Source organism: Phascolarctos cinereus, unplaced genomic scaffold (genome assembly GCF_003287225.1).
Source record: "Phascolarctos cinereus isolate Bilbo 61053 unplaced genomic scaffold, phaCin_HiC Scaffold_1;HRSCAF=81, whole genome shotgun sequence".
In the NCBI taxonomy this organism is placed as follows: Eukaryota; Metazoa; Chordata; class Mammalia; order Diprotodontia; family Phascolarctidae; genus Phascolarctos; species Phascolarctos cinereus.
Window position 1 is genome coordinate 175,688,084 of NW_027555514.1, and position 21,683 is coordinate 175,709,766.

Sequence of the window (21,683 nt, forward strand, 5' to 3'; positions counted from 1 at the left end):
TATCACCCCTATATTTCTACTGTGACTGCACAGTGGAGATTGTTTTCAATCATAATTCATGGGAAATATTATCTAGGGTACTGGAACTATTATCTAAAAAGAAATAACAAAATCCTCCTTACACACACTGAAATATACCTTACTTACTCTATCATATAACTGTGTGTATTAATTCTGCTAAACCTTTTGATTTGTTCTATTTTTATTATGAATTTATTTTGTTCAATTTTGGTAACTTGATTTACCTTTCTTTAATCAGCTTAGCTAAAAGTTAATCAATTTTGAAAAACTTTGTGAAAATACCAGCTTCGTTTTTTTGATGATTTTTTCTTTCAAAAGAAATTTTGATGTATTTTATTTTTACGTCTCCTAAGTTTTCCCTTCTGTCCCTCCTCTTCTCCCAGAGTGTCATCCTATGTAACAAAAAAAATATTTCAAAGGAAAAAAGAAGAGGAAAAAATAAGCAAGAGTGAGAAATACATGAAAAATGTGAAAATATTTCCAATACCATATCCTTGAACCTCCCACCTCAGCAGTGGACTAGGGGAAGATGTTTTCTCATTTCTCTGTTTGGGGGCCAGTCTTGTTCATTATAATTTTCAAATGTTTCATTTCACTTGTTTTCTAATGGTGGTTCTTGGCATTTATATTGTTATAGTCATTGTGCATATTGTTTTCTTGGCTGTTACTTCATTCTATCAGTTCATGGATTTCTTTCCATGGTTATCTGTATTGATCGTATTTGACATTTCTTAAAAGTACAACATGCCAATACATTTGTTACCACATTTTTCTTAGCCATTTCCCAACAGATGGGCATCTACTTTTTCCCCCTAGTGCTTTACTGCTACAAAAAATATACTTTGTATCCTTCTGATAGGAAAACTGGTGTCTGTGGAATTGTGTCCATTGGACCTCTACTCAACTGCTTTATGCTCTTAAATAAAGTGTTTCAGTTATAGTTTTAGCTAAATTGGATTCATACTTGCTGAAATCTTCATCCTTGTATGCCTCTTCAATAATTGACATACTCTTTTCCCCCCCTTGCAGCCCCATCCTTTTTCTTCCTCAAAATCAGTGAGTTCTATAGATTACTATTTTCTCTGAAATAGAATTATTAAGGAAACTGTAAGAGACTATTATAGGTATTTGCCTTTTTCCTTATCTGTACATTTCCAAGATATTTTCATACTCTAAAATTGAGTACTTCACAGGAAAATTTAATAATAGTCTGTATTATACTATGATTTTAAATTTGTTTCTCTCTCTTTTTTCAGGAAAATCAACAAGAAAAAATGAGCCTTTCTTTTTGTGGTAACAACATTTCTTCTTATGACATCAAGGAAGGTGTATTACAAAATGCCTGTTTTGTGGATGCCCTTAACCTGGTCCCTCATGTCTTCCTGTTATTTATTACTTTTCCAATATTGTTCATTGGTAAGTAATCTCATGTTGATGAACATATCTAATGTCAATAGATAAGCTTTGATAAAGCATAAGTTTTATTCCTCAAAATATGGAATAGAACTGTTGGGAAACTGACTGGTATTTTGGATATAATTTGGATATAATTTCCCACAGTTTATAGTATATGATCTAGTAAAGGTTAAATAATTTTAATAAGATGTAGAATTATGATGGAGAAATTAAGGAAAAGTTAAAGAAAAGGAAGCAAAATTATGAGAAAGGAGAGTAGGTTCAGTGATGTTCTAAAGGGTAAAGGAGTTGGGACTGTTTAACCTACTGAAGAGAATGCATTACATTATGACTTAAATTCAACAAACATTTATTAAGAATCCGCCCAGTGCTGGGTTATTTGAAACACAAATAGAAACGAAACAGTCGCTTCTGATCTTAGTGAGTTTACAGACTACTGGTGAGGAAACCACAAAGTTAGATACACACACACACACACACACACATATGAAATGAATACAAAATAACGAAACAGGACAGGTAAACAGCTAAGTTAATTTTAGAATTCAATGCTATTGTAGTTTCTTCTCTGTTCTTTAAAAAATTGCTCAGGTTTTTCCTTATTTCAAAGCTAAATTTGTCTTTTTTTGTAACTTCCATCCTTTGCTCTTTGTTCTGCTTGGCTCCTTATGACCTTGAAGATTGAAGCTAAATAATTTTTCTCTGTATGACAGTCATTCAAATACTCGAAGACACTGGTCTACTCTTATCTGGGCTAAACAGCTCTTAATTCCTTAAACCAATCTTCAGTAACACGAACTTCACCTTTACTGGGTACTGTCCAGGTTAGCAATATCCTTCCCAAAATATTCCTAGAAAAGATGTAGTTTGAACCTGAACTAGAGGTAACCTAAATAGGTCAGAATACAGTGGGATTGTTGCTTCCTTTATCCTAGGTGTTGTGCTTTCTCCAAATGAATTCTAAGATTGTATTATTGGCTTTCTTGACTGCCATAACATACTGCTGACCCATTTGGATCTGGAGGTCTACTAAAAAACCTGTTATCTTTCTCTAGGCACAGATTCTTCAACTCATATTTGTAAAGTTGATGTTTTGAATCCAAATATAAGACTTTAGTACCTCCACAGTTACATTGCATCTATTACCTTCAGGTAGGAACACAGGAAAGATCTAACCAATGGAATACCTAGTTTCCTTCAGTGAGGTGTCTCAGTGGATAGGATGTTGGGCCTGAAGTCAGGAAGACTTGTCTTTCTCAGTTCAAACCTGGCCTCAGACACTTACTAGCTATGTGACCCTGGACAGGTCACAACCCTATTTACCTCAGTTTCTTCATTTGTAAAGTGAGTTAGAGAAGGAAATGACAAACCACTCCACTATCTTTGCCAGGAAAACCCCAAATGTAGTCATGAAGAGTCAGACATGACTGAAATGACACAACAACAGAAAAAGCCTTCCCAATTCATGTTTAAAGTTTAAGAGATCTCTATAATTAAGAGAATCTAAGAATGTTGCAATGTCCTTGAAATAGATGGAGAAATATTTTCACTTAGGGATCAAATTACCCATATTAGAAAACTTAGAACTTAAAAGAAAGTCTCAATGATATAATTAAATGAAATGCTTGGATTGTTTGAAATGGAAAGTTGTGTCAAGAAGAATGAGATAAGTGTGTTCAGCTAAATATAGCTGCAACGTTTATTGTATGGGTTACTAAAAGTGCTATTAGTATTCAAATTTGGAAACTATTAGTTGAGTATATTTCTTATGCTTCATACTCAGAAATTTGCAGAGAAATTTAGCAGATGTTTTCTCTGGCCTCAGGAATTTAAAATCTGAGGGGAAGATAAGAAATGAAAAATTGTAATTAGTACATAGGAATAAAAAATACTTTTGAGAAAGCCAAGGAATGAAATATTTTAATAAATATCATAGTGATGCTTTGTGACTATACAGTAATTCCTTCCTAAACAGTGTTGCTGGATTTTTAAAAATTATTTTATCACAAAGATAGTTTAAATGCATGCCACCTCTCCACTGAAGGAATGCGGTACTTTATCTCCATTTAGAAGGTGGCAGGAAGGTATGTGGAGTGCTAACTTTTAGGACTTCAGTGGGGTCCTCCAGTAGAGTCCTTCTTTCTTCCACAGGAAGTAGAGATTTTAATATAAAATATTATTAATATAAAATCTGACATTAACTTAAACATAGTGTTGAGAAAATAGCAAGCAAACACTCCGTTAAGTAGGCTCTGGCTCTAGTTGGCACAGTAGATAGAGCCTGGAGTGAGGAAGACCTGAGTTCAAATGTGGCCTCAGACACTTACTAGCTGTGTGATCCTAGCAAGACACTTTCGTTTGCTTGTCTAAATGGGGATAATTATAGCACCTACCTCACTGGGCTGTTGTAAGGATCAGATGAAATAATAACTGTTAAGCACTTAGCACAGTGTCTGGTACATAGTAGGTGCCATATAAAAGTTAGCTATGATGATGACAGTTATTATTCTACTGAGCTTCCTAATGAACTGATGATCTTTATTAGTTGTTTCTGATAAATGAATGCTGTATACAGATGCAGCTGGAGAAACAAGGTGCACACCATTCTCTACAACTCCCTTTCAATAGGTATTTAATATATATGCAATCAATTCATTTAATTATTATTATTATAAATTATTATTAGAAAGCCTTAATCCCTCCTTCCAAAATTGTGTTATTTGATTCCTAAGTGAGAATGTTTTTCCATCCATCACTGATAGAATACCATATATTTAGATTTCTTTGCTAATGAGAGGTTCTAAGATATTGATCATAAATTGAGGATATTTTCTTCATATATATTGAGTAATTAATCATTTTTATAATGGTGAAGGAAAAGTTATGTATTTCCTTAGTGAGCTTCTTTCTTGTCCTCTCACCCAAGTGTAAGAAAAAGGCATTTAATAGAGATAAATGTGAACTCTATATACTCAAAGAAATAAGTAGCAATTATTTTTGAGAGATACCAATGTCATTAATTGAATAGTATCAATTCAATGATAGCTTTTATATTACTAGTGAAATAATTTATAATAATTGGCTAAATATTATTTCTATATTCTAACCACATTTTTTAAACTTTTCCTTTTTCTCCTTTTTCAGGGTGGGGAAGTCAAAGTTCGAAAGTACAAATTCATCACAACACATGGCTTCATTTCCCTGGACATAACCTGAGATGGATTCTTACATTTGCTCTCCTATTTGTACATGTTTGTGAAATAGCGGAGGGCATTGTTTCTGATGCGTAAGTCAATATTTAGCTAACAATATCATGATGTTCTATTAGATAGATAAATGTGGAATGTAGCTGAGTGCATACAGAAAAGGTAGAATCTTCTAGGTATAGTTCATAAGGAGTAACAGATGGAACACTAGTATCCTGTTATGCCATGGCATTAAATATGTCTTTATCTTTTTCCTGAGACATGATTTATTTAGTAATTTATGTTAGTACATCTTTGATTTGAACACTTGTCACTTACTTTGTCCCTTTCTTCTCCTACTCACTACAGTATGTAACTCTGGCTTCACTCTCTTTAATTTTCATGCTTATATGCACACATACATGCATATAGAAGCCTTTGCTATCTGTATATTTCTTCTTTCTGTATTATGTGTTTATCCTTACTCAAAATTTTTGATTCCTTTGCCTTTTTTTATACACACATTGTAATGCACATACACTTCTATTTCCTCCATCTTTAGTTCTTAAGTGAAAAAGTTGGATATGGTCTAATAGGCCAGGAGAATGATATGATTTACAGAATTACACCAGTGATAAAAGCTTTCTAGAATTAGATTTTTATCATTAAATTGTGTTTTATGAAATTATTTTCATCATGCATCGAGTGAATGCTATTTTGTAGTCCTGAAAATAACCTTGAGTTATTTTCTTAATAAATGTTGTAGCAGTTAAATTCAGGGACTATAAAAATATTAAAGTTTTGCCTGTTGTCTATAACATTATGTTCATATAGTAAACATTCATGTATTTGGCTAATCTGAGCATAACTTTAAAGTTATTTAAAAAAAAGGTACTAAATCCCTATTCTGAAAATGTATTATCATGCAGTCAACTTTATCCCTTGGTCTATTTACTTTGAAATTAAGAGGGAAAGGGGAGACTTCTAAAATTTTAGTTAAGGGGCAAAACTTAAATTTTTGGTTAGGAAATGAATAGAGATACTGTATAATTAAGCCACTGTCAGAAGTTACATTATTAGACATAAAGTCATAAGTATTAGTCTCTCTTTGACCAGCTTCAGAATTTTTAGGATGCCATCGACATGTGTGTGAATCTGCCTGGCCCGTAGACCCCACAGGACTTCCTTTTATCAGTCTATTATTCCTTCATCCATTAACACTGCTGTTGCTCATGGCTGAATTCTAAGCTGTGTTTTTCTTACATATTCACATGTGACCAGATGGTTTAAGTACCAGGAGTATGCACCTTACCTTAACTAGGTCTATGACCTCACTTTTCCTACAGACATTTGTTCTTGAGATAGGACCTCTGCTTTGTCCCCTCAGTTGTTTATTCAGAAGTGAGGTCAGCTATCTCTTTGTTAATGCTGACTTTGTTAAAGGAAGTTTTGCTTCCAAGAGATTTGTTAGCTGAGGCATCATTGTATAGCACATGGGCCCTAGGGCAAAAATGCTACATCTCCCTTCAGGGTTCTAGAAGTAGCCTTGAGGGGTTGGGGAGGTTTTCTAATGCTGTAGCTCACAAGCCCTGACCTTGTGCTTCCCCTCACCCCAACCATGATCGTCAGTTGATAACAAGTAGTCAGCCAGACTTAATTAGCTTTTTGAAAGGGTTATTTATGAAAGTTGTGTTTAGAACGTTGCTACAAGACTTCTGCACAAAAGTCTATGAAGCTTTTAAAAAATATTTATTTTTAGTTTTCAGCATTCGCTTTTATAAGATTTTGAGTTCTAAATTTTTCCATCTCTCCACCTTCTACTCCCTGCCCAACATGGCGCGCTATCTGGTATAGGCTATGATCATATGAAACATGTTTTTACATTAGTCATGTTCTGAAAGAATCAGAACAAAAGGGAAAAACCATGAGAAAGAAAAAACAAAAAACAACAAAAAAGAGATAAAATAGTATGCTTTGATTTGCATTCAGACTCCATGGTTCTTTCTCTGGATGTAGGTAGCATTTTCCATCATGAGTCTTTAGGAATTGTCTTAGATTATTGAATTGCAGGGAAGAGCTAAGTCTACCAAAGTTGGCCATTGCACAATGTTGTTACTGTGTACAATGTTCTCCTGGTTCTGCTCACTTCACTCAGCCTCAGTTCATGCAGGTCTTTCCAGGTTTTTTTGAAATTGGCCTGCTCATCATTTCTTATGGAATGATAGTATTACATTACATTCACATACCACAACTTTTTCAGCCATTCCCCAACTGATAGGTATCTCCTCAATTTCCAATTCTTTGCCACCACAAAAAGAGCTGCTATATATATTTTGTATACGTGGGTCCTTTCCCCCTTTTATGATCTCTTTGGGATATAGACTTAGTAGTGGTATTGCTGGATTAAAGTGTCTGCAGAGTTTTATAGCCCTTTGGGGATAGTTCCAAATTCCTCTCCAGAATGGTTAGATCAGTTCACAACTCTACCAACAACACACCGATGTTCCAATTTTTCCACATCTACTCCAAGGTGTATCATTTCCTTGTTTTGTCATGTTAGCCAATCAGATAGGTGTGATGTGGTACTTTAGAGTTGTTTTGATTTGCATTTCTCTAATCAGTAAAGATTTAGAGAATGTTTTCATATGACTATGGATAGCTCTAATTACTTAATCTGAAAATTGCCTGTTCATATCCTTAGACCATTTATCAGTTGGGGAATGACTTTAATCCTTATAGATTTGACTCAGTTCTCTATATATTTTAGAAATGAGGCCTTTATCAGAGACATTGGCAGTAAAAATTGTTTCCCAGCTTTCTGCTTCCCTTCTAATCTTGGTTGCATTGGCTTTGTTTGTGTAAAACCTTTTTAATGTAATCAAAATTATCCATTTTGCATTTCATAATGTTCTCTATCTCTTGTTTGGTCATAATTCTTTCCTTCTCCATAGATATGACAGGTATCTATGACACTTTTACATCAATATATACAGAATCCTGGGGGAAATGGGCTCAGGCTTAGAGATTATATGTGGTCAAGGAGTAATTCACATCTCCTGATTGCAAGAAGACCCTTTCTCTCCTTTGTGGGATGTTCCCAAAGTCCTTTTTAGGCATGATGTAGCTTCTCTGCAGTGCTCTTTCTAGAGTCCTCATGGAGCCTTTCTTCACTGTATCAACTATTCTAGGAAGCTTCTAGGACTAAGATGTTTGTGGGAAGTCCAGATTCCTATAACTCTGAAGTTCACAAGGTCCTTCCCTGGCTGAGAGTGCCAGAAAAAGAAACCAAGGCCAAGGCTGGAATTTTCCTCCTCTCTACAAACAGTTCCTCTCAGAGAGCTGGCTAAACTGACTGGCCAATATATAGTAACATACTCAAATTCCCGTTTCCAAACTAGTTTACTGCTTCCATGCAAACTTCATGGGGTATGACCAAGTCATACCTCCGTTAATCCTCAGTCAGTCACAGCAGACTTCCTTTTGCAATGCCTTTGATTGGTGGGGCAATCAGTTTGTTAATTTAGTTGACTCACACCCTTAACATTGTCTGATGGATTGAATAAACCCAAAAATTTAGAGGCAATGAGCAATCCTTTGAAATCAATCACCCAATGAATTTTATTAAGCTTATATTATTTGCCCAGCACCATATTATGTTTTTGGGACTGGATTAAACAACAAAGCTAAAAGATAGAGTAAGCTGTTATTACAACACAGATCCTTGGGGAGATAAAATGAACACATAAATGGCATGACTAGCTGAGGAGGCTAGAAAAGGGATAATTTAGTACAAACTAGGATGATAGAAAGATTTCATAATAACAAACACATCCCCAAGATACTATAGCTGAAGAAACTTACAAGTTGTGTTTATTTTTATTAAAAGTTGGATTGCTAATTATCAGACTACCCATCAGGAGATGTGTAGGTATATCTTGCCATATATAGTACAATGCTTTCACTCAGGAAATGTATTGAGAAACCAAAATGAACACTAATGAAGCAAAATGAAAGGATTAGCAATATAAACCTTAAGCACTGATATTTCACTGTTCCTTTTAGACACATGGAATCTCGTCACCTTCATCTCTTCATGCCTGCTGTCATGGGATTTGTGGCCACTACTACATCAATAGTTTATTATCACAATATTGAAACATCAAACTTTCCTAAGTTGCTTTTAGGTAAGTGTGGTGGTTTAAAAAATATAGATACATGAAGTGTTTTTAAAAAATTCATTTTCTCCCTCCCCAATGCTCCAAAATCAATAATAAAAAAGAAAAAAGTTATATCTTATTTATTAGAATCAGTTAATTTAGCTATAAATAGGTACAAAACAAATATTATGTAGCTGCACTGATATCTAATATGATTTCAATAAAGCATCTAATTTAAAAATTGCCCTCACGCATTCAAACCAGTTTTCCCTTTTAAGACTTGGAGGATTGATTGTTTCTGATAGGATGCCCTCTGAGACTTTGGAAATAAGACAAGCTTCCCATTGTTTTCTTCCCAGATTCTCTATTTTTGCAAAAGAATTACTTATGTTCATGGGTACACAGCAAGCAAAACACTGCACATATTAAAAAACATGACACTCCTAGTCAATCTTTCTTTTCCACCTGCTTTGTGTCTTCTTGCAACTTTTGGTTCTAAGCCCCCAGGACAGTGGCATTAAGCATAGATAATACCAGCTGAAAGCAGTACGACATAATAAAAAGAGCCCTGGGCTTGTCAGGACAGAATTGGGTTTGAATCCCATCCCTCATACAGAATAGCATTCCAATGAACAGAGCTTGAACTCAGGTCTCCTAATGCTTAATCCAGGCTTCTTACAGGGGCTGAAAGATGAAACTGTTGGTATCATCTCTGCTTAGACAAATGTACTATGTTGGTTTGAGTTTAAGCCACACCTTTTCTTTAACTCAATCTTTAAAAAAGCTTGAATATAATGTATAATCATATTTTAATGTGACAGGTAGGGAAACCATGCTCGATGAGAAGACCTCTAAAATGACATAGAACTTCATTATTCTACCATAACAGTTTTAATTGGCAGGAAAAATATCGCTTGAATCTAGACTTAAAAAAAATACTTCCTTGGAAATGCAATGGGTGCTAGTGAAAATAGTCATATGAGAAGATAGGAAGATCACACACTTGTGGTTTCATTGGTGTACAGGAACTTCCTCTACCAATGCAACTCAGTACCTTCTCTGCAACTTGTAGGTTTAGAGAATTGCCTGGAAAACTGAGTGATTAAGTGACTTGCCCAGGGCCACACAGCCAGGGTGTGTCATTACTTGAACCCAGGTCTCACTGATTTTGCAGCTCTCTATTATTAAATCCCTCTTTGCTTCCCTTTCTCTATGTAAATTTACTTTTTTTTTGTCTAGTGAGGCAATTGGGATTAAGTGACTTGCCCAGAGTCACACAGCTAGTGAATGTTATGTGTCTGAGGCCAGATTTGAACTCAGGTCCTCCTGACTCCAGGGCTGGTGCTCTATCCACTGTGCAACCTAGCTGCACCTCCATGTAGATTTACTTTCAAGAAGATCTCATTTTCTTTGTATTTGTATCCCCAATGCCTAGCACAGTCCCTGGCACTTAATACATTTTTGTTGATTAATTTTAGGGATTCATTTTATATTTGGTGGAAGTTTTTTATATAGCAACAAGATGATTTATCAATAAGTGGGAAATAAGGAGCTAAATAGAACTCTTTCCCCAATTTGTCATTCTTTCTGTTACTGCTAGGGGCTATCTTCATTTATAAATTCATCCCATTTATCTTTAAAGAAAGTCTTCCAAATGCAAAGGCATTGTCACATCTGTTTTACTACCAAAAAACAACAACAACAACTTCCAGAGGTCAGGTTTTGAGTATTTTAAGAAATCAGAGTTCCTTAAAATATGCAAGGATGCTAGAAAGTGAAATAATTTCAAAAGAATGCCAAATCATACTTGACCATCCTTAAATGTCTCATCTGAATGTGCTCACATATGTATCCGATCTTCACATTCATCCATATGGATGGAGATAATTCTAGAATAAAGATTTTAAAAATAATGATTTAATGTATTATCATTTTAAAAATTCAAGGCATATATAGTGTGCACACAGTGATTGATGATCATCATAGTGATCTATTATTTTTATATAAAATTATATAGAAACAGAATATTTATGGAATATTATAATTTCAAAAAAATTGAAGTTTGGTATCACCTGTAGGTAGAAGGAGAGGCACACATTTGACATGAGCAAGCTGCAGTGAGTTGGCATTGAAGAGTAAGGTGAAGTGGAATAATAATAGATGTAGCTAAAATAATATGTGATTGAAAAGGAAGTTGTATTGCTTACATGGTAAGAGTGAGCATAGCAAGTGAACACCCTTAGTTATTTCTTTGGCGTGGTTACATTGTTGAAAGAAAGTGAGGGAGATGCCCAACACTGGATGGATCCTTTGTACTGAGTTTATGGGAAGACAAGAACCACATAGGATGGGTTGCAACCTGCATTACAGATTCAGTTGAACAGTTGAATATACTGTATAGAAAATTGTTATCTGCATATTTAAACCTTCATGAAGTTAAAATTAGGACTCATGTTTGTTATTGCATTTTTCAGCCCTCTTTCTTTATTGGGTCATGGCCTTTATCACAAAAACAATAAAATTAATTAAGTACTGTCAGCTCGGTTTGGGAGTATCTGAACTTCGCTTTGCATCACGGGAATGATGGTTATCCTCAATGGATTATTGATGGCTGTGGAGATCAATGTCATTCGAGTTAGGGTAAGTATTTTATGATTTTTGTTTCATTTCATAGGTATCCTTGATTCTGATCAGAATAACCTAGTTATTCTGAAACTGGAATGGCAGGGAATGAGAGAGAGAGAGAGAGAATCATTCATGGAAAAAGCAATTATTTACAAAGTTACAAAGGACCAGGACCAAGCAAGCTTTTTCTTGCGGTTAGGTATTATCTTGCTATGGCATCTCTGTAACATGTCCTCAGGGCCCATGCTGTGTTGCACATTATATAGTATGCACCTGATAATTCTGTTATTTAGTACCTTGGACAAAGTATGAATCAGATCTAGGTGAATTAAATTCCAGCTCCTGTTAGACTGTTTTGTAGTGAGTTACCAGTAGGTATACTTTGAAAATAACTGAATTTCCAAGATTATCTGAATTCTCCATATCTGTCTTTGTGTCATAATAATATTGCATTACATTCCTATGCCATATCTTGTTCTTCCATTACTCAGTTGATGGGTGGATATTCACCTTCCTTCCAGTTCTCTGCTATTCCAAAAAGTCAAGCTATAAATATTTTTGTAGATATCTAGCCTTTATAACTGTGACTTCCTAGGGACATTTGTCTAATGGAGGCAGCACTGGGTATAGTATAATTTCAAACTATTTTCCAGAATCGTTGAACTGATTCATAGCTTCACTTATAGTATCTCAGTGTGCCTGCTAGCATATTATTCATCAACCTTTTCTAGCTATTTCCTTTTCTCAACTTCTGGCTAAAGCAATATCTTTGGAGGTATTAAATGACTTTTTTTTCACCAGGAAATACATATTCAGAGACTTCTCTTTATCGTTATTCTCTTTGACTAGTGTTCCCGTCCCTTCTTTCCCCTTACCTTCTACCAGGATTTTAAGTGTGCCCAGGAATTGAATTGGATAGAGAAAGGAGAAGGGAAGGAGCAAGAATAAACATCATTAATTAAGCACCAGCTAGGTGCTAGGCACTGTGTTAAGCTCATTAAAAATATTATCTTATTTGTGATCTTTGCAACAATTCTGCAAGTTAGTAGGTGGTGTTATTATTCCCATTTTTGCAGTTAAAGAAACTGAGGCAAATAGAAGTTAAATGATGTGACCAGGGTCACGCTGCTGGTAAGTATCTGAGGCCAGATTTAAACTCAGGTCTTCTTGACTCTAGGTCTGGTACTCCATCCACTGTGCCACCTAGCTGACAAAAGGTAGAGAGCCATCTCTAAAATCTTAAAAATCTAAAAACCAAAAAAAATCTAAAACTTAAATCTGATTTTAAAAATCTTTAAAAATCTAAAGAGCTCAAAATATACTGCAGTTTTGAGCTTTACGTTGGTAAAGCTATGTTATTTAAGTTTTAAGTTATTACAACTTAAAATTGCACTTAGACTTTTGGGATGCCATATATAGTCTTTAAATCATTATATATTTATAAATATGCATGTGCTTTAAGAAAACTGAATCACTAAAAAAAAAATTTATTAGCCAGATAATTTGTGTGTCTGTGTGTGCATGCGGTGTATATATGATTATGGTACAAGGGAAAGGGTCCTGGATTTGGAGTCATGGGACCTGGGTCCAAATCTTGGCTCATTGTATTACTGCCCACTTGATATTGGATTAATTCTTACCTCTCTGTGCTTCAGTTTCCTCATTTGCAAAATGAGCAGAACGAACTAGATATTCTCTCGGGTCTCGGCCAGCTTCAGATCTGTGATCTTATGATTCATTTCATGTGAATAAAAATAAAAATGACTTTCACTAAAAAATCATCATCATACATTTAAGTACTTGTTTTTATATCATCAGCTATATGGAACAGAGAAGCTTAGACCTGAAATGGCTATTGTTGAAGGAACCTGCAGAATTGATTTTATAAAATTGAGCTTAAGCGAAATTAATGTCCAATTAGATAAAACATTTGAATGGTTGCAGTTTGAAGTGCATTGAAAGGTGAACCAATCAGTTGGACCTTTTTATCAATTAGAGTAGGAGCCACTGCCAAATAGGAGCAAACAGGGAATAAATACAGAGGGTTTGACCGAATAATGCCCTGAGTTCTTTTTGCTCCACTGATGAGGTCTTTGTTCTGACATTGCTTATGTCTCTTTAAAATGGGGTGAAATTCCCTTTATGAGGTTAAATCATTAATAATAATAATAATAATGATAGCTAGCACTTACAGAATAATTTCAGTTTTGTCAAGTGTAAAATATGTAAATTATATATATATTATCTCATTTAAATCCTCACATCAAAATTTAAAGGTAGGTACTATTATCCCCATTTTACATATGGGGAAAATGAGACTATGAAAAATTAATTGAATTAACTATGGCCAAATAGCTAATAAGTATGTTTGATCCAGGATTTGAAGTCAGGTCTTCCTGACTTCAAGTTCAGCATTCTATCCATTAAGCTGCCTAGTTTCCTCAAGTCAAGGATAAGGTATCATCATCATCATCATCATCATCATCATCATCAAAAAACAAAAACAAAACAAAAGCTCAAAAGCTCCAAAATACCCATCAAATATTTTGGGTCTAGGTTTGCCTGTGGCATGTTGCCTCTTTTTTGAAGTTCTCCTGCCTTACATTTCTTTGTCCTGCTTGTTTATATGGAACAACTAGAAACTTCCATGCCTACGAGTGTATACACAAGTCTCTTACTAGCCAGTTCCCAGGGGTCTTCTGGCTGTGTTACCAGAGAAGAATCAATAAAATAGGACTTCAGTGAGATACTACTCTACCTCCCTATGTGAAAGTACACTTACCTGTATCATTAATATTCCCTGCCATAAAAATATCAAAGAACCCATAATAGTTGGTGAAGGACAAAGACCTAGTGAAGCCAAATCTGGTTACAGCCTTTCTGGAGGACTATTGTGGACTCCAAGAGACAGGTAGGTGGCTCAGTGCATAGAGCACCAACCCTGGAGTCAGGAGAACTTGAGTTCAAATCCAGCCTCAGACACTTACTAGTTGTATAACCCTGAGCAAGTCCCTTAACCTTGTTTGCCTCCGTTTCCTCATCTGTAAAATGAGCTGGAGAAGGAAATGACCAATGCTCCAGTATCTTTTCTAAGAAAACCCCAGACAGAGTCACAAAGAGTCAGACACAACTGAAAAATGACCAAGCAACAAAATAGTAGCAAGGAAGGAAAGAAACATTAATTAAGTACCTACTCTATTTGTGCCAGGCACTGTGCTAAGCATTATACAAATATTATCTCACTGATCCTCCCAAACCCTGGAAGGGAGATACTATTATCCTCATTTTACAGTTGAGGTAACTGAGGCAGATGGAGAGTAAGTGACATACCCAGGGTCACACAGCAAGAAAGTGGCTGAGGCTGGATTTAAATCAGGTCTTCCTCACTCCAGGCCCAGCACTCTACCTGCTGTGCCACCTGCTTGCCTCCTGATTGAATGCAGGAGACCTAGGCTTGAGTCCCTTATTTGCCATGCATTAGCTGTCGACTGGACAAGTCTACCAATTTCCTCAGCCTTAGTTTCCTTACTGGTAAAACTGACATGGTAATGGCCTTTCCAAGGTTGTTGCAACAAAAGTGCCTTATGAATTATAAGGTACTACAGGACTAATGAACTGTGATTATTGTTTTTTTTGATCAATTAAAATGTTCAAAGTGACTGAGAGGACATGTCTTATGGATAGAGTTTTTCTTGGTGTCAGGAAGATGTGGGTTTAGATACTGCCTGTGACACATACTAGCTTGGTGACCATGGGCAAAATCATTTAACCTCTTAGTGCCAGAGGCAACTTTTTTTTTTTTGGCAATTGGGGTTAAGTGGCTTGCCCAGGGTCACACAGCTAGCAAATGTGTTTGGTCTGAGGCCAGATTTGAACTCAGGTCCTCCTGACTTCAAGGCCAGTGCTCTATCCACTGCACCACCTAGCTGCCCCAGAGGCAACTTTCTTAATATTCTAAGTTGCAGATTTATTTCTGATCTTCATGGTATTTATATACCAGAAGTTCTTCACTTACCTACCCCCCAAAAAAAAACCGCAACGGCACCACCATAATAAGCCAGAAGCAAAACACTACCAAAAAAAATTTTGTTCCAAAAATGTATCAAATGTAAAATATATTTAATCTGAGTGATACATGGGTAAGGAATTTGCATCACCTGACATTCTTTGGTAATATTTTTTTTTCTCTTTACAGAGATACGTATTTTTTATGAAGCCTCAAAAAGTAAAGCCTCCTGAAGACCTTCAAGATCTAGGTGTCAGATTTCTTCAACCATTTGTGAATTTGCTTTCAAAGGCCACATATTGGTGGATGAACACACTTATTATATCAGCTCACAAAAAGCCCATTGATTTGAAAGCAATTGGAAAACTACCTATAGCAATGAGGGCAATGACAAATTATGTTTGCCTAAAGGATGCATATGAAGAGCAAAAGGTAAAGAATGATCAGTCTTGTTCTGTTCTTGTGAAATTAATGAGCTGTCAGATAAATCCTCTATACAAGCTTAACAACGGGGATGTGTAGATTACCTTGCTCTTATTTCCTCAGTAGGTTAAGTCCCACCATACACATTAGATTCATGATACATTGCACTTCATGCTAGACAGAACAGCCCAATACAGGGAAGTGAGTACTTTGGTCAATGGAAGTCTTCAAGTGGAAAATCGTGGAGATGTTGCAGAGAAGAGGGATAAAACACTTGGTCAGCTATGCATGAACCAGATTAAAAAGTAATTGGGAAATATTTAACAAAATAAATTAAAATATAATAAAACACATAATGTTACATTTTAAAACTAAGTTAAAATGCAGCTCATAGGGATACTTTTGTACAGGTAAGTGACCCTTGTTTCTATTTGAGTTTGATGCCACTGTTGTAGAGGACATTAAAGCTTCAGGTATTATAGGAGGGCTATATTATCTCTAATGTCCCCCTTGAATCAAGGATTCCATAACATCCTAAAGGGCAAGCATGGGAAAAAAAGGATTCAGTTGCCCAACTATCAATTCATGAAAGATAAAAATGTTTTCTTTGGGAACAAGAGGAAATGGTACTATCAACCTTTTATGTGAAAAAAAATATAACTTAAGCTTGACGTTTGTAGAATATACAAATGTTTGTGTTTCAATTCTATTGTGCCTTATCATGACAAAATCTTATGTGAAAGAAGATTGTACATATTCATATGATAAAGATTTTTTAAATTAATAAATAAAGAAATAAATTGATTCATTATGAAATGATAAAGTCAGTAGCTCTTACTTGAAAAACTATTATATGGAGAGGAACTGAGCTTTCTCCTCTCGACCCTGGAGTATAGAAGAACTAGAACTTACTTTAATAAATCTGTGATCTTTGTTCTTTTGAGACAAAGGACTAGGGCTAATGTCCTGAAAGCAAGGAAACAGATTTCAACTCAATATAAGGGGAAAAAAGAGTTCTAATGATCAGAGCTGACCAAAAGTAGAATCAGTTGCATTAGCATGGGATTTAGACCTGGAAGGGCCTCTTGGAGCAAGTTTATCTTTTTTTTTTTTTATTATTTTAAAGGTGAAGTTATTGAAACCCAGGGAAGTCTAGTGACTTATCCAGGGTTATGTAGGTAGTCAGTAAACAGAACTCCAATTTGGATGCAGGTCCAGGGTTTTTTTCCATATAATATATTGTATTGAGGAAGAGAAAGCTCCTTGTTTCAGAGACCTTCAAGAAAAGCTAGATAAGAAGCAAGTAGGTGGCACAATGGATAGGGCACTGGCACAGGAGTCAGGAGGACCTGAGTTCAAATCCCACCTCACACACTATATGACCCAGAGCAAGTTGTTTAACCCCAATTGCCTCAAAAAAAAAAAGCTACATGACCACGTGTCAGAGTTATTGTAGATAGAATTCATGCTGTGGTTAGGAGTTGGACTAGTTAATCTATGAGAAGTCCCTTTAGACTTTGTAATCCTCTTATCTCATGACCTTTGAATCGTATCATCTAGGTTGCTGCCTCATATTTTATGAAAGCTACATTTCATAAAGGTTTAGAGTTGGAAGGGAACTTAGAGGCCATCTAGTACAGTCTATATCTGAAAAAGATTCCTCTAGTATACCTCTCATTTTGTCTTATTATAGTTGATATTTAAACAAACATTTAAAGAAACAACTAGTTTTTATATTTATATAAATTTATATAATATGTTTATAATATATATTTATATAATTTATACTTATATAAGTATTTAAACATCTACTATGTACTAGGCATTTAATTGCCTGGTAAGATGCATGTACCTTAGCCAGAACAGCAAATTAGAATTTGCTCATTTGGAATGTGGGTTGATCTATTCCAACTCTGAAATGTGTTGATTCTGTGAGTTCACATTTAGCCTTAAATCATAAAACGAATTGTAGCATATGCCAATTCTTATAATGCAACTAGTAGAAGGAGGAGGAGATGGTGAATTGATCCAAGAATTCATGGTTTCTGGGACTTCTGTGTCATGAGACCAACAGACTAGATACTTTCTGCAATCCTCATCTCCTCTCAAACCTCTCTAAAATAAGAAGAGACAAAACTACTTCAACTGTCTTCATGGTCAAAGGTGCCAACACCTAAAAGGGGAAACATGATGAACTAATAGCAGAGAAGGCTAATTTCTAACCCCTAATAAGCACAGTTAGTACCCTCTCCTCCATCAGTTATCAAACTCCTGCTGTACAGCCCCTGGGCTGTACAAGCCAACCCATGGGCTTGCAACCAAACTCAAGTCTTCTGTTCCTCTCCTCCTAGTGCAGGAGAAAACCAAAAGGTATAAGCTTGCTCTGGATAGAACTGCAGCATGGCAGTACTTTGTGTTTCAAAAATAATTGGTGAGAGAATTGAAGAACAGAGGGAACTGAGGCAGAATGCCAGAGTATGTGACATATATGATGATCCACTAAGCCTGGAGGAAAGGGGACTGCTATCAAAATGGGGTCAGTTTTGTTACCCTAGAAGTCAGTTGTGACAGATAGTGAGACCAGTGAAAAGTGAATTGCTTAGTAGGAGAGGAGGCTTTGATGATTTTTAGGTCTGGCTCCCAGGGAAACTGTCATCAAAGGGTAAGGAACCAGAAAGTAAGCAACATGGGAATATAAGGGGGAAAAAATGTAATCACCAAAGATCTCAGAAAAAGTCAAAGACCTTGAACCTAAGCAGATAAAACAACAAGGAAGATATTCACAATAGAAGAGAATATGACCTTTTAGTCATTTAATCAAGTCCATATCTGATGAGGTAGAAGAGCCTTGCATTAGAGCATGGAACCACAGCAGTTTGTTCCTGAATGGTTTAAAAAAGAAGGAAGAATTGTAGAAGCAGAATTTATGGCTTGAAAGCAGAAATAATTGGCAGAATTATTGGAGTAGCAAGGTGGATCAGTGTAGACAGAGCACTGAGTTTGGAGTTAGAAATATCTGAGTTCAAATTTGGCCTTAGAAACTTACTAGCTGTATAACTTTAGGCAGGCCACTTAACCTGTTTTTGCCTAAATTTCTGCAAATTGAGGATAATAATAGCATGCACCTCCCAAGGTTGTTGTGAGGGTTAAATGAGATAATATGTGTAAATACGTATTAAATGAGATAATAAAGTGCTTAGCACAGTGCCTGACACATAGTAAGCTCTATACAAATGTGATTTTTAGCTATTATTATTAGACTAGAAAAGAATATATTAGAATAGAATAGAAAAACTTGAAACACAGTAGCAAACCACAATAAAGAAATAAAAGATAGAACAGCTGCTTGGGAATACAAATACATAGAAGAAGAATCTAGAAGGAGAGAAGCAAAAAAGCAATAATGTTAAAAGAAGATATGATTCCCATACCAGCAAAACATGTTGATCTTCAAGATAGGATGTGTAGAGACAATTTAAGGATCATGAACCTCCCAGAAGAACACAAGTCCAAAAACTTGAACCCCAGAATTCAAGAAATAATAGAAGAAAACAACCCAGAGCTTCTGAACACAGAAAAAAAGATTACAATTAAAATAAACTATAGATCATTTTCCAAGGGAAAACAACAACAACCATAGCTTCAGACTCTAAGATATATGGTAGTTAAATTTAACAATTCTAATGGCAAACAACAAATTTTGCAAGCAACCAGGAGAAAGACCTTCAAATATAAAGGAAAAGAAATCTGAATTAATCAGGACTATTCTGTACTTAGCAGAAATTGCATCAGGGAATTGAATAATGTATTCCAAAGAGCACCTTGTGCCTCAAGGTGACATATCTGCAAACCTTAGCCTAACTTTTAATGAAAAAAAAAGATAGATGTTAAATAAAAAAGAGGAATTCAAAGCATCCCTACAGGAAAACCAGATCTGAACAAATTATTTGCTTTTCAAATACTCTAGAGAGCAGCAATGAAAGGAATACACAAATACAGCAACCAAGGACAACCAAAAAAGAACTCCAGAGAGACAATTAAGAGATATCTTACTTAAAGTACATAAAAAGAGAAGAATGAAAGTGGAAGCTAACATAAAAGAAGTAATGGGAAAACAGGCCTGAGACATCATGGCCAGACCTCACAATACCCCACCTCCAGGTGATTCAATGTTTTCTTGGAAATTAAATAACAGAATTGAAGGGTGTTTAGATAGAGCACTTATGCTACCTCAGAAGAAAGGAAATCAGAGCTCCTAGGGTCAGCCAACACCCAGAAGAGAGGGAGGGCAGGGACTTAGAGAAGTGATTTCATGGCAAATGGGAGAAAATATTCATGGGGAAACAAAAAGGCACTAATAAACTGCATGATTAGGGGCATAGTGAAATTCCTCCCTTTGGACAATATTCTGTTCTCTGTATCACCTGCAGGAATTAGTATTTCTGAGTGAGGCACAACAGAAAAAGTGGACTAGTGGGAAAGATCTACAATATTTCATATGTAGAAACTATAGAAGAGGGAACTCAAAATAAGTACTCTAAAAACTTTAATTCCACAAAGAATACAGAGACTAAAGAAGGAATAATTAAGTATAATGACCATGAATCAAAGAATAAAAGTCTAGAAGAGACAGAAAAAGAAGATAAATAATGAAGAGGATGAGGGAAAAATACATTATAGAAAAAGACATTGAAAATGAAATTGAAAACCAACAAACAAAACACATTGAAGAGGACAATAGGGAGATTTTACTTAACTGAGAGGGGAAAAAAAAAGAGAAGTAACTAGATAAAAAGAAGAAAGAAAATGGAACAAATAAATTAAGCAAAACACCAAAACTAGGAAAAGGCATAAAAAATTGAAGAGAGGAAAGACTTGAGGGTAAGGGGAAGAGGACTAGTGAGGATAAAGTTGTCTTTAAGTACATTAAGTTACGACAACTGCTGAGATGAAGTACTGTCTTAATAGAACAAGAGAGAGAAATCCTTATTTCACCATTGTTCAGTTGTTCAGTCATGTTCTTTTCATGATGCTATGGACCATAGCACCTTATCCACTTCAGTCTTCTACTATCTCTCAAAGTCTGTCCAAATTCACATTTGTTTCCATGATACTGTCTATCTATCTATCTCATCCTTTGCCCTCCCATTATTAGAGACAAATGAGTTAGGTTTATAAAAAAGCATAAACATTTCATCTACACCCATTCCCTTATATAAATTTATACAAAAGTATAAACCTAATTCATATACCTTTAAATGTGAATGTATTAAACAATCCAATTTAAATGAAAAAGAGTGATACATTGGATCAGAAGCAAAACTCCACAATCTGTAGCTTACAAGAAACACACCTAAAAAAATTAAGGTACTCACAAAATAAAAAATGAGGGGATGGATCAAAATTTACCGCACATCAAGTGAATTCCAAAAAATAGGAATTGAAATCGTTTTATAAGACAAAGCAAAACCAAAAATTCACAGCAGAAAAAGAGACAAACAAGATGACTACATTATGTCAAAAAGAACCATAAATAATGAACCAATAATAATATTAAAATTTTATGTTCCTAATCCCTTAACATCTAAATTCATGAAAGAAAAAAAAACAATTGAATTACAGGAAGATATAGTCAATAATTCAATAGTGAAAGGAGTTTTCAGGGACCCTTTCTCAGTTTTGGAAAAATCCAATTGAAAAATAAAGAAGAGAAAATAGAGAATTGAAAAAAATGTTCAGCTAAAATTTAGAGCTAAAAAAATCTTTTAAATGGGACTTCTAAAATATTTGTTGTAAACAAACATTAAAGGTGTTATAAAAAATATTGGTATTATAAACAAATATTATATG

At 35.1% G+C, this 21,683-nt stretch overlaps 1 protein-coding gene and 1 long non-coding RNA gene across 2 annotated transcripts in view; one reads left to right on the plus strand and one right to left on the minus strand.

Moving 5' to 3' along the window:
- ABCC9 (ATP binding cassette subfamily C member 9) overlaps positions 1–21,683 on the plus strand; it is a 195,648-nt gene that overhangs the window by 19,085 nt on the left and 154,880 nt on the right. The window contains 6 exon segments of the mRNA XM_020994153.2: positions 1,278–1,437; positions 4,582–4,723; positions 8,685–8,806; positions 11,254–11,343; positions 11,346–11,419; positions 15,600–15,842. Of these exon segments, the coding sequence (XP_020849812.2) occupies positions 1,296–1,437; positions 4,582–4,723; positions 8,685–8,806; positions 11,254–11,343; positions 11,346–11,419; positions 15,600–15,842 (813 nt within the window). The 5' untranslated portion in view covers positions 1,278–1,295.
- Positions 10,366–21,683, minus strand: part of LOC110213740 (uncharacterized) — a 135,213-nt gene continuing 123,895 nt past the window's right edge. Inside the window, exons 3-4 of the long non-coding RNA XR_002326100.2 lie at positions 13,045–13,131; positions 10,366–10,668 (exon numbers count right to left, since the gene is read on the minus strand). This is a non-coding gene — a long non-coding RNA (uncharacterized LOC110213740). The remainder of the gene's footprint in view (positions 10,669–13,044; positions 13,132–21,683) is intronic.